The sequence below is a fragment of the Haemorhous mexicanus genome, chromosome 24 (genome assembly GCF_027477595.1).
Source record: "Haemorhous mexicanus isolate bHaeMex1 chromosome 24, bHaeMex1.pri, whole genome shotgun sequence".
Lineage (NCBI taxonomy): Eukaryota > Metazoa > Chordata > Aves > Passeriformes > Fringillidae > Haemorhous > Haemorhous mexicanus.
Genome location: NC_082364.1, coordinates 5,945,443 through 5,957,233, shown reverse-complemented (window position 1 = coordinate 5,957,233; position 11,791 = coordinate 5,945,443). Strand labels below are relative to the sequence as shown.

Below are 11,791 nucleotides of genomic sequence, written 5' to 3'. Positions count from 1 at the left end.
TCATCTCTTGGGTGTTTCATACAAAGCAGAGTCAGTGGGAGTCTGGAATCATCACCAGCTGCAGATTATCAGGGGAAATATCGTTTTGGGGGAGGAATTAAGGCATCCCCCTGGCAGCTGGTGCTGCTGGGAGCTGATGGATGAGGTTTGCAGCCCCAGGATTCCTCCTCTCTGTGCTCAGCTCCCCAAAGCTCAGCCAGCACAGGCCTGCTCTGAAAGCAGCCACAATCACAAGCTGCTCCTCTGGACTGGAGCTACCAGACTGCTGGAAGCTGCTGCTTCCCCCTGTGGGTAAAACAATTTCCCCTTTCCCAATTCCTGGCCTGGCTGTGAAGAAAATCACTTTTAAATCTCAAACCTGAGTGTCTTCTCTGCTTCTCTCACTGATTTAAGCAGTTCACAGCTCACCCCTCAATTTTGTATTGCTCTTTCAGGGGAAATGTGACTTCTCAAAGCTCAGCCTTGCTGGCAGTGTGTGATATCCCTTTATTTGCACAGTTTATCTCTTCCTACCTGTGGCTTGGGATAAGTTGCTAATAACAAAGGCTCGTTATCACCAAACAAACGTTCTGAAGTGGCACCACAGAAAAGCTGTCAGTCGGTTGGCAAGTGAAACTTTTAGATCAAATTCTCAGGTAGAGGAGCTGAAAATAAGAACCTTTTCTTTTCTCTGTAACTGTGGGTGACTTCTGGAGTTATTCACGGCTTTGTAAGCACGAGATGATCCCCGGGTTTGTGTTTAGAGAGCAGTCAGGGCTTCACCTGGCAGGGATGATGAAATGCCAGGCTTCCAGTAGAGCCAGCTCTGGTTTAGGTGTTTTCTTCAACTCCTTTTTACTTTTGGGAGGGATAAAGGAGGGAAATAATACATTTCTCACAGCCAGAAAACGCACAATCAGCCTTTGAATGGCTCCTCTGTTGTGTTTTTCCCCTTTCTTGTGTCAACAAGGCCTTGTGTCAACAGCCAGCAAGCTTCTGCTTGTCCTGAGTGTGTCCCTGGGGCTGCTGGCAGCGAGGTGGGGACAGCACCTCAAACGTGTTTCCAGTCTGGCACAGGTGGGATTGCACAACCCTGGAGAAGGAGCAGCAGGGACAGAGGAAGAGCTGCAGGGGATGGAAATGGTGCTGCTGATGGGATGGAAGCTGGCACAGCCGGGAGGTTTGGGTGTGTAGGAACGTTTTGCTGGAAATACCTCGGTGTCCTCCACTGAGGAGGGGTTTTTGCCTGGATCAGGCATCATCCAAGGACCAGGATGGGATTGAGGGTGGTTTTAGTGCTGCTGTTGGTACCTGGCTGTGCCCAGCAGTGGGATCAGGGTTGGGCACAAGCACAGCCCTTGCACAGAGCAGTCCTGGGGAGGATCCACTCCACAGATATTGACAGGTGTGCAATCTGCCAGTAACCTGTCAGAATGACACACCCACCTCAGCTGGAGGTCAGAGACCTTGTCAGGCTCCAGCACTTGCCCTCCTTGCTGTGCACACTTAGGCTGCTGCTGCAAGATGTGTCATGAGTGTTCCTAAACCCTTAGTTATCATTTCATGGTGCCCTTTCACTCCCTGAGAGCATCTCCCTGGCTCTGCTAAGCTCAGGCCAACCTGGCCAAGCCATCAGGAGGATGTGGGCACCCCATTTCCTCTAGAAGCCTCCAGTTTCTTGCCTCAGCCTTCTTTTCTGGCTTTTTCTTGTTGCTGATAAGGGGTTCTGACGTGTGGCTTGAGGTGTGCCTGCTCCTGAGGCAGCAGGCAGGAGTAGCTGGCACTGGGTGAGCTCTGGGGCAGAATTTCTGCCCTTCAGTGCCCCAAAAGATCACTCAGGGGCTGAAGCAGCTGCCAGCTCTACTGAAATGACACTTGGTGGGGTGTCACTGCACAGGGGTGATCACACCTTTAACTGCTGCAAAGTTACAGCTCTCTATAATTTATATAATAATAATAATTTTATATATATATATATATATATATTGCTGTGACCTCATGAATTCATCACTTGGGCCAATGCTGAGGTTAATCAGGGGAGAAGGGGAGATATTACTCGAATATTTTAAAAACATATTTGGGTTTTTTTTACCTGGTACCTTACATAAGGTAAAGGAACTGGAAATGTTTTCAGTGCAGTGTGGAAGTGTCTGGATGAGGTGAGCAAATGGATGGAAATAATATTTCTCTTCACAGGTGTAGTTATTTTCTCTTTTTTGGTGGAATTCAATATGGAAAGATGCTTCCTTCTTTCTCCTTTCTGTCTTTCTGTCTTTCTATCTTTCTTTCTTTCTTTCCTCACCAAGAGGAGGCAAGACAAAATGTTGGGAAGCTCTGGGTTTATGTAAGAAGCAGGAAATCCTCAGGTATTACAATTTTCCTATGATCTACTTAAAAAAAAAAAATTAATAATTAGCTCCTGTTCAGCTGATTATGCTGAAAACCTTTTCTCACCAGCCCAAACCTGACCAAGGGCTGCTGAGTAACTACAGCCTCTCCCTGAGCCTCTGCCTCCCCAGGGGAGCTGGTGCTGAGCAGCAGCCAGAGAAGTTTGGCTCTGGATTTTACCTCTGAGGGCTAAACCCTGGCGTGGCAAACAGCAGCTTTCCTTTTCTGCCAGAAGCACTGGGAAATGTCACCAGGACAGCCTGAGCTGCAGCAGAGGGCAAGGAGCTGCAGATCCAGCTCAGAGCTGGGTGAGGCACAGCGTTCTCTGGGAAAAGCTGGATGCTGGATCAAATGTGGACCTTTCATCTGCTGGAAGGGGTGAGTGAGAGCTTTTGTGTCACTGAATAGGCTGCTCAAAATCTCATCCTCACCTCTGTGAGAGCAGGGTCAGCAGCAGAAGAGAAAAGCGTTGACCTCTAGCACGTGAAAAATGACCAGGCTTCAGCATTTACACCAAATGATTTATTTGTATCAAAAAAAAGCTGGTTTAAGAACAAGTGTTTGATAAGGCAGCTTCAGATTTAGTTTAAAAAACAGCAACAATGGAAAAAAAACAGGGAAAAATAACCCCACCAAACCACCAGACCACCAACAAAACCCCCCTGACCGTAGATCAATGTAGTGACAGCATCGTGTAAAAACGTGTGAGTAGTGAAGAATAAACTGGGCTGTGTTAGGCAGCACAACTTTGCATAGTTCATGGGCAATTTAATCTGATTTGGATAGAGTGGATGTGTGAAACCACAGTCCCCATTAGCTGTAGCAAATGTCACAGCTCCTGTCCCTCCTGAAGAAGTCCTCGGCCAGGGCCAGGGGTGGCAGCAGCTCCAGGCAGTCCGTGCTGGGGCAGGGGCAGCACTGCGGGCCCCTGCTGTCCCTGCCCTGTGAGCCACAGGCAGGGCAGCAGCACACGGGGCTGGGCAAGGGACACGGCGGGTGGCAGGGCCACTCCTCCATGGGGCAGCTGTAGGGTGGGCTGGGGGTCAGCGGGGTGAGGGGAGAGAGCTGGGGGGGAGAGCAGCTGGAGCTCCACGGGCTGGGCAGGTCGGCTGAGCTGGGAGAGCTGGCAGGCTGGAGATTGAGAGAGAGAGAAAAAGGGAAAAAAGGGGGAGAAAATGAGATTTCAGGGGAATGTGGCCAGCAGCCAGAATTCCTGTGCTGTTGCCTTTCTCATCTGGCTGCCCAGGGAGGTCCTGGAGGTGCAAACCCAAAGGCAGTTTGTGTCAGTAGGGACTGACAATCCCTGCCCGGGGAGGTCCTGGAGGTGTAAACCAAAGGCAGTTTGTGTCTGTAGGGACTGACAATCCCTGCCCAGGGAGGTCCTGGAGGTGTAAACCAAAGGCAGTTTGTGTCTGTAGGGACTGAGAATCCCTGCCCAGGGAGGTCCTGGAGGTACAAACCCAAAGGCAGTTTGTGTCAGTAGGGACTGACAATCCCTGCCCGGGGAGATCCTGGAGGTCTAAACCAAAGGCAGTTTGTGTCAGTAGGGACTGACAATCCCTGCCCAGGGAGATCCTGGAGGTGCAAACCCAGAGGTAGTTTGTGTCTGTAGGGACAACCCCTTGCAGGAGCTGTGCTGCTATTTGCACAAAATCTACAGGACCTCTAGAAGGGACATTCCCCATCCTGCAGCCTCCCCCAGTTTATCTGGGGCTCCCCATGGGAAAGCACTCAGAGCCCATGAGCACCCCAGGCTCCTGAAAGCAGCCAGATTCCCACATTGCTGCTGCTCTGCCCCAGCAGGTGACTCCCTCTCCCCCTGGGGACACCTGTGGCTGCTCCCCTGGGTCCCAAAGCTCACCAGGCCCTGGTTGAAGCAGAGCTGGACTGGCTGGAAGGTGTCTGGGGTGTAGTGTGGGGATGGCTGGAAGGCACTGAAGGCTGGCTCAGAGGGTGCATCCGACTGCAGGCAGGAGTCTATCAGCTGCTCCAGGTATCCAGGGCTTTCCTCACAGGACAGGCAGCTGGAAAACTGCCAGGACGGGCAGCAGCTGGGCACAGGAGGGATGGCTTCTGCTTCAAAAGGCTCTAGGAGAGAAAGGAAAGCAGACAGCAGCAAATGAATCCGTGTCTGTCTTCTCAAAAGGCAGGTTTCAGTGCTCTCCCAGGCTCAGTAACCCTGTGAATTTAGACATTAAACAGGCCTCTCATGGGCAAGGTGGATTTTGTAGGAAAGCAGAAACTCCCACGAGGGAGATGCTCAAAAGCATGTGAATAACTCAGGGAAGGCAGTCCCCTCAGCTATAAAGCTCTAACTGCTGGAAACTCTTCTGACCCCAGGCATTTTGGACAGGGATCCAGCTGGACACTCCCTCAGACTCTGACCCTCTGGCCTCCCTTCTGTGCCCTGTCTGCAGCCCCAGAAGGGCCAGGCAGTGATTTGTGCTTCCCAGATGTGCCTCTGCCTCATCTCCAGACCTGGGGTAGCTACACCTGCAGGAAAAGGGGATAACAGGATAATTTGCTTTTTTATCCTCCAAACAGCCAGACAGGAGCAGAACAAATGGAGAAGGCAGGGCTGCTGTGGCATTGTGACCACGTAGTGCTGCTGGCCAAAGGGTGAGTTCCTGGAAAGCTGTCAGCAGATCTGGCTTTTCAGAATTATTATCTTTTCACACCAAGCTCAAACATGGTTTCAGCCCTGTCCACGTGAAGGGCACAGGTCTGGAATGCACATTGCAGGGTCAAGGGTGGCAGTGCTTAGCTGGCTGTGGGGAGTGAGAAACACCCAAAATACATAAACTGATGGAGACCTTCCAGCCTGAAAAGGCTTTGGCATGCCAGCTTTGGCGAGTCTCACGTTTCTTTATTAACATAAGCAAATGGATTCCCAGCTATCGATGATTTAACAATTTCCTTGTCCATGCAATGTGTGCTCTCACACCTGCCCAGCCTCTCCTCTGTGCTCTGGCTGGGGATAACTGAAGGATCTGTGAGCCCAAAGTGCCCCTCCCCTCACCCCTTCCCCCTTTTCCTTGGATATGCACAGGCAGGAGGAGGAAACTCTTGGTGGTGTTGAAAATCTGGCATTTCTCTCACTCCTGTGGATGCTGGCAGGAGAGGGAGGAGAGAACAGAACCCAGCCAGGGGCTCCAGGGCACTCTGACCCTCAGAAGCCCCCAGAGCCTGGGGAAGGCGATGCTATTCCCTCGGGATGAGCATCCCTTCCCGAGGGGATGGAATTCCCTGCGGTGGGAAGGACAGGCTCGGAAAGGAGAGCACGGTGTGCTCTGAGCCCCTCACCTGCATCCCGCGGGCTCCCTGCAGGGGCTGACTGGCCGCACCGCGGCTGCTGCCGGCCCCAAACACGGGCTGGGAAGGCTCGGGGCTGTGGGGAAAATTGGGAATGGGGCGGGAAGGGCCGTGTGGATGGGCTTTGTACCAACCTGGGTGAGGCGGAGACACAGACTCTGCAAACTGGATGCTGCTGCTGCTGCTGCTGTCCCAAGGAACCTGAGCAAGGAGAAGGAAAGGAGAGGAGCTGAGCCACAGAGCGAGGTGAGTCTGGATTTCAGAGAAAACTCTGGAAATAAACCTTATTTCCCTCCTAGCCGTGGCTAGGAAAACCTCCCTGGCACTGGCAGAACATTAAATGAATGGGCATATCAGGATTTTTGGTGGGCTCAGCACCCACCCCGGGTGAAGCCCTCGGTGCTGAGGGGCTCTTTTTGCTGCATTCCCGATTCTACTCTGAAACTGATATGTGTTCATTTCCAGGAGTGTGAATTCCACAGTGGAGGGAATCCCAAGGAATTCCTAGGGATGGATATTACCGGGAATGGGTAATTAACTAAAGACCACCGCAGGTGTCCCGTCAGACTGGATTGATGTCGTTAGAGAAGCAGCTCTTGCAGCGCTCCTTGAAAAGGGACAGCCTCGTTTTTTAAGGAATGTTGGATGCTGAAACAAGACAGACCAACCACTTCTAGGAACCTGACCTGCTGGAAAGAAGGAATCCACCCCAAGAGCAACGGGAGTTTTGCTGCTTGGGGGCCAGGATTTTACTCTGCAAGTACTGGTGGGGTTTTCCCCCTCAGATTTAATTCATACAGCCCTCCACTTCATCTCCTTTATTCAAGATGCTCTCGAGTGAGCAGCTCATTTCCCTGGCAACAACTTCCTGGCACATGCCGTGCATTTAATTCCTGAAGCAGTGACTCTTCTGGGCTGAGGGTGCCTTTTGTCCCTGGTGCAGACGTGACAAGGCAGAGATGGAGTCCCCGGGTTGAGCTTTTCTCAGTGCACATCCTGCCAGCCCGAAGCCTCGGGGCTTTTGGGGCGGGCCATACCTTGTGCAGGTCACCGAGGTGACTTCCCTCACCGCCGCTTTTCACTTTTTCCTGTGTGGGCACCACAGGGGTTGTGTGAAGTGCTGGTGGGAAGTGAAAACCGGTTCCACGCAGCCCTGGGACACCTGGCTGTGATGAAGAGGCTGCTGCTGCTGGGGCTGCAGGGGAGCAGTGACCCAGCGTTTCCAAAACCTGACAATTCTCTTCACCCCTGGATCTCAGGCTGATTTTTGTGCAATCAGCTGCAACAAAGTGCAGAAGCTGAAATGTGAAGGGCTCCAAGAGCTGCAATGTCATGAACCAGGAAGAAATAATGATTTGCCAAGCTCTTTATGCAAATGCCCTGAGTGGCTGGAGCTGGAGGAATCCTACAAAGGCTGGAAGAGGGAATGAGAGGGAATGTGCAGGTGTGTGTGTGCACACAGAGCTCCAGCCCCTCCTCCAGAAGGGATGGGGCTGCCCAGGTGTGCTTTCATTCTGGAGGGAGTGACTTTTCTGGAGCAGCAGCAGCTCTGCTTTCTCCCTGTACTCCTCAGATTCTCACTCCTTTAGGTCACTGCTGCAGCTACTCTGACTGAATGTTCCTTTCCCCCATCCTCACCAGCCTGTTACACTCAGATTTTGGTCCTGAGATTACAGTCCTGGCAAAAAAAAAAAAAAAAAAATCATTAAAAGAGAAGGTACCAAGCCATCACCACAATATTTTTACTCACTGCTGAACCAGCAGCTGCTTGTCGTGCTCTCCTCTGCTGCAGCAACTCCTTGACTGTGATCTTCACCCTCACACCTTGGTACACCTTGGGCTTTCCTGGAAGAATTTGTGGAGAAACACTTTGCAAGGAGGGAGAATCTCCGAGCAAACAGCAAATCCAGCAGGTTTTCAGGCGTGCTCTACGTGGAGAGCAGTTTTAGACTTAACATGACTGTTTTTTTAGTCTCTCTTTGCAGCCACACTCACAGCCCCCTTTAACACCTGCTATTCCAGCTTGGGACAAGCAGACACTCATGAAAATCTCGCTGTTGATAATATTTAAAAAGCACATGTTTATTATCTATCTTCTTCTTCCCCTGCCCCTCTTCCAGCTTTCCCAATACCCAGCTCCATCTGGTGCTGCTGTTGGACTCATTTAAATTCCTGACATATTTGCCTCTCTCAGGACCTGAAAATAAATGTGGGAAGCATTTCATCTGGCAGATGAAGCCCAGGAACAAAACAATGGAAATGTGTGGGTGGTTATTCAGAGAGCTCAACAAAACACCGATAAAATGACTGTTTTCTTGCAAAGCCTAGATTATCTCTTTATTCTGCTCATGTACAGCCCCTATTTATTTCAAACAAGAATTTAGGGTGTGTTTAATCCAGCCAAAACCAGCCAGCACTCACCGGTCACTACCTAATGAGGGATTTTTAGGACAGGAAATGATGAAGAATTTACTTCTTCTGAAAAATCACTTTCACTTGTTGCACTCTTGGTAAAACACTCAGCTCCTTGGCAGTCATTCCTGTCCTTTCTGCTGGTGTTTTAATTGAAATCACACAATAAAAGGAAACACACCCAGACTGGTCTCTACTCTCAAAAAATGCCAGAGCAGGGAGCAGACAGCCCTGAAGGAGGCACCAAAAATAAACTCCCAGCAGGAGAGCAGCAGTGCCAGAGCTAAACCCGGCCTTCCAGTGCCACCTCTGGGCACGGAACACCTTCTCCAAGGCAGCTGCACGGTGCCAGGAGATCCTGGCACAGAAACAACGCTGGGTTTGCAGGTTGTGCCCACACAGCCAGGGAATCCTGCACTGCAGGCACTGTCCTCTTGTGCTGGAACCTCTGCCAGCCCTGCCAGCACCGCCGGGCTGCTCTGGGGGAGGGCAAGCTGGGACAGGCACCCGGGGCCCTCCAGAGAGTGACAGGGCTGCCCTCAGGGCAGTTTGCTGAGCTGGGCTCAGCTGGGGATTATTCAGCTCGTGTTCTGGTGTTTTGTTTCTGTTCAACAAGCTAAAGCTGGGGAAAATGAGAGGAGGAAAGGGTGGGATTTAAGGAGAACTCGCTGGTTAGCAGAGCTCCCTGCAGCCAGGGAGGGCCCTGAGGTGGCAGGGCCAAGGGTGGGACGGTGAGGGTGGGCAGGGAGCAGAGAGATAGGGCTGGGGGCAAGGGCGGGGTGGCAAGGGTGGGCACAGGGTGGGTGGGGAATCAGGAGCAGGGTGACAAGGACAGGCTGGGTGGGGTTGGGGTCGAGGAGCAGGGTGATGGATTTGGGAGTCAGGGGCAAGGTGATGGACTGGGGGTCAGGGAGGAGGGTGGCCAGGGTGGATCAGGGGTCAAGGGGCAGAGTGATGATTCTGGGGCACAGAGAGCCGGGGGATGGGGCTGGGGCTCCAGGGGCACAGTGATGGTGCTGGGCATCGAGGGAAAGGCTGCTGAGGTTGGGCTGGGAGTAGGGTGACAAGGACAGGGAGTGGACTTGGGGTCGGGGAGCAGGGCTGGGATTCAGGGGCAGCATGGCCGGGGTGGAGTGTGTGGGGAGAGCACACAGGGATGCGGGGTGGGCACAAAGGGATGTAGGGTGGGCACACAGAGATGCGGGGAGGGCACAAAGGGATGTAGGGTGGGCACACAGAGATGTGGGGTGGGCACAAAGGGATGTGGGGTGGGCACACAGAGATATGGGGTGGGCACAGATGCAGAGAAGGCATACAGATGTGCGGGGTGGGCACAGATGCAGAGAAGGCATACAGATGTGCGGGGTGGGCACAAAGGGATGCGGGGAGGGCTCAGATGCAGAGAGGGCACCCAGATGTGCGGGGTGGGCACAGAGATGTGCGGGGTCCCCTGTGGCCCCCCGGCCGGGGGTCGCAGCGCAGCCAGCCCGGCAGAAGCCCGGCTCGGTGCCCGCGGAGCCCCGTGCCGAGCCGGCCGCGCTGGCACCCGGCGGGCAGCAGCCGATCCTGCCGTGCCTCCTCCCTCCCTCCTCCCCGCCCTCCCCGCTCCCTCCTGCCTTGGCAGGCGGCATCGCCTCGCTGGCGGAGTGACCCCGGCGAACCCCGAAACGGCCCCAAAGCGGGGTGCGGGGGCGGGCGGGGGCACGGAGCGGGGCTTACCGGACATGCCGAGCCGGAGCGGGCAGCGCCTCGCCAGGTGCCCGGTGCAGCAGCAGAGGTGGCCCCGGCCCCACAAGCTGGCCAAGGGGGCAAGAGGAGTCAGGCTTGAAATTTGGGGGTGAAGGGACGTGCCTGCCAGGTGGCAATGGCAGGTGATCCCGACAATATTATTGTTTTATCCCTACGGGTATAAGTTTGAGTTTTTCTCTCCTAATGCCAAGTATTTAAAACCTCTAGAAACCAATGATTTGACAATCAATGATTGCGCGATACTTTCAATTTGAATATTCAAAGGCTCCACAAAATGGGCTATCTTTTTGTGAAACCGAGCACATCCCCATCTAGCAGAGGGTCTGGGGGAATAGGATTTGGTGGGCTCACCCTCCCCACCCTTTGCTTTGGGGACATTTGCAGGGTTTTATCCATCTTTCCCTGAGTGAAGCAGATGCCTCCAAAGCAGCTCGGTGTTTTCCCCTCAGATGCACAGGCTGGGCTCCAGCCCTCTCAGATTTCATTTGCTACCTGCCCTGAGCACTCTGCAGGGCACCGACTTGCTTTTTGCACATTTTTTCACTTTTTAGGGCTAAATTCTGAGGTTTTGGGGCCAAAATGGCAGCGGGCAGGCGTGGCCTAACAAAGAGGCTGCCCTGGGCACCCGGGGGGCTGAAGTTAGCTGAGCTCCACTTCTGCCCACAGCATTCCCTCCCTCTGCCTGGATGCTGGGCTCACACTGGAGTTTATTTGCACTGTCCCCAGCTCAGGCTGTTTTCCTGTGCTGCACAAATCGGCCTTTTCCTCACAAGGCTCAGTGCTGGGAGCTGCAGAGTGGGGTTCAGCGTGTGGCTCAGACTTTGGGGATGGCCATCCCTTCCCAGCACTGCTGGAACTGGGTTTTTAGGCTGCCTTTAAGCTTTTCCCTGGGGACCACAGCCTGAGCCATGGGCAGGAGTGAAGCAGAGAGCAGGCCAGGCTGTTAATCATCTACCAGCAGCTCAGGCTGGCTGTCGTCACGGCCGAATCTTTTTTTTTTTTTCCCCCCCCCTTTAAGTTGAACAAATAGCACTTGATTTCTGCGGGGAGTGAGGCCATTCCTGGCTCTGAAATGTGCCCTTGCAGCTCCTGGTAGGCCAAGCCTTGCCTGGGACAGCTTTATAGGGACACATCCCACCGGGAGAGGAGCCCACCTGCCCCGAGCATGAAGGAATGTGCTCTGCAGGGAGGGGAGAGGGTCTCACTGAGGAATTTGGGATCTGAAACCCTTCCCTTAGTGGGGCTGCTCCCTCCTGCAGCTGCTGTGGGTGGGTGCAGGCTGCAGGGAGCTGGGGTGATGGTTGTTCACCCCTGTAAGCAGCGAGCAGAGCCTGCAGGCTGCCCAGCTCCAGCCCTGGGGGAGCTGGGTGCCCTCAGGAACCAGGAGGCAGCAGAGTTCTGGCTGCTCCTGGGCTGCAGAGCCTTTCCAGGCTGAGGAAAACCCTGCCTGGCTTAGGAGTGGGTCAAACCCCTCAAAGACAGCTCCAAACCCTGTCCCTGATCCTCCCCAGGGCCTGAGGGCAGCACAGCCCCCCTGGCCTGGTTCAGGCCTGACCTTCAGCCCCTGGCAGAAGGAGCAGCTCAGATGGTCACAGCCCAGCAGTGACACCTCCACAGGTGCCAGATTTCACATTTTCCAGCCCAAGCTGGGAGCTGAAGCAGGATGGAAGGGCAGCTCTGGCTGTTCTGGGCTGCAGAGCCTTTCCAGGCTGAGGAAATCCCTGCTGAACGCCTGGGCCAAACACCTCAAAGACAGCTCCAAACCCTGTCCCTGCTGCTCAAACCCCCAGGAAACCCTGCCTGGCTTAGGAGGGAATGCCTGAGTGGGTCAGACCCCTCAAAGACAGCTCCAAACCCTGTCCCTGCTTCTCCCCAGGGCCTGAGGGCAGCGCAGCCCCCCTGGCCTGGTTCAGGCCTGACCTTCAGCCCCTGGCAGAAGGAGCAGCTCAGA

General features: G+C 53.9%; 2 protein-coding genes and 1 long non-coding RNA gene across 4 annotated transcripts in view; 1 reads left to right on the top strand and 2 right to left on the bottom strand.

Annotated features, from left to right (window-relative positions):
• The window catches only part of SIK2 (salt inducible kinase 2), a 244,066-nt gene that overhangs the window by 173,609 nt on the left and 58,666 nt on the right, over positions 1 to 11,791 (bottom strand). The window lies entirely within an intron of this gene.
• POU2AF3 (POU class 2 homeobox associating factor 3) lies at positions 2,868 to 9,990 on the bottom strand. 2 transcript variants are annotated; one of them, XM_059867221.1, is made up of 5 exons: positions 9,811 to 9,990; positions 7,430 to 7,524; positions 5,814 to 5,880; positions 4,229 to 4,455; positions 2,868 to 3,498 (listed from the first exon to the last, which is right to left on the bottom strand). In XM_059867221.1, the coding sequence occupies exons 1-5, from the start codon at positions 9,815 to 9,817 to the stop codon at positions 3,181 to 3,183; spliced, it is 714 nt and encodes a 237-aa protein (XP_059723204.1). In that variant the 5' UTR covers positions 9,818 to 9,990; the 3' UTR covers positions 2,868 to 3,180. The 2 variants fall into 2 exon arrangements, with proteins under 2 accessions (XP_059723204.1, XP_059723203.1); XM_059867220.1 differs by lacking the exon at positions 9,811 to 9,990 and having other exon boundaries at positions 6,717 to 8,187.
• LOC132338065 (uncharacterized) lies at positions 4,454 to 8,001 on the top strand. The gene is made up of 2 exons (XR_009489351.1): positions 4,454 to 5,925; positions 6,145 to 8,001. It is a non-coding gene; the product is annotated as an uncharacterized LOC132338065 (long non-coding RNA).

Bases quoted from the DNA above. Each gene is read 5' to 3' on its own strand.
- POU2AF3 (XM_059867220.1), bottom strand. From the start codon at position 7,013: ATGACATTGCAGCTCTTGGAGCCCTTCACATTTCAGCTTCTGCACTTT. The intron at 5,881-6,716 runs GTATGGCCCGCC...CTCCTTGCTCAG, and splicing joins ACCTCGGTGACCTGCACAAG to GTTCCTTGGGACAGCAGCAG. The intron at 3,499-4,228 runs GTGAGCTTTGGG...CTCAATCTCCAG, and splicing joins TCTGCTTCAACCAGGGCCTG to CCTGCCAGCTCTCCCAGCTC.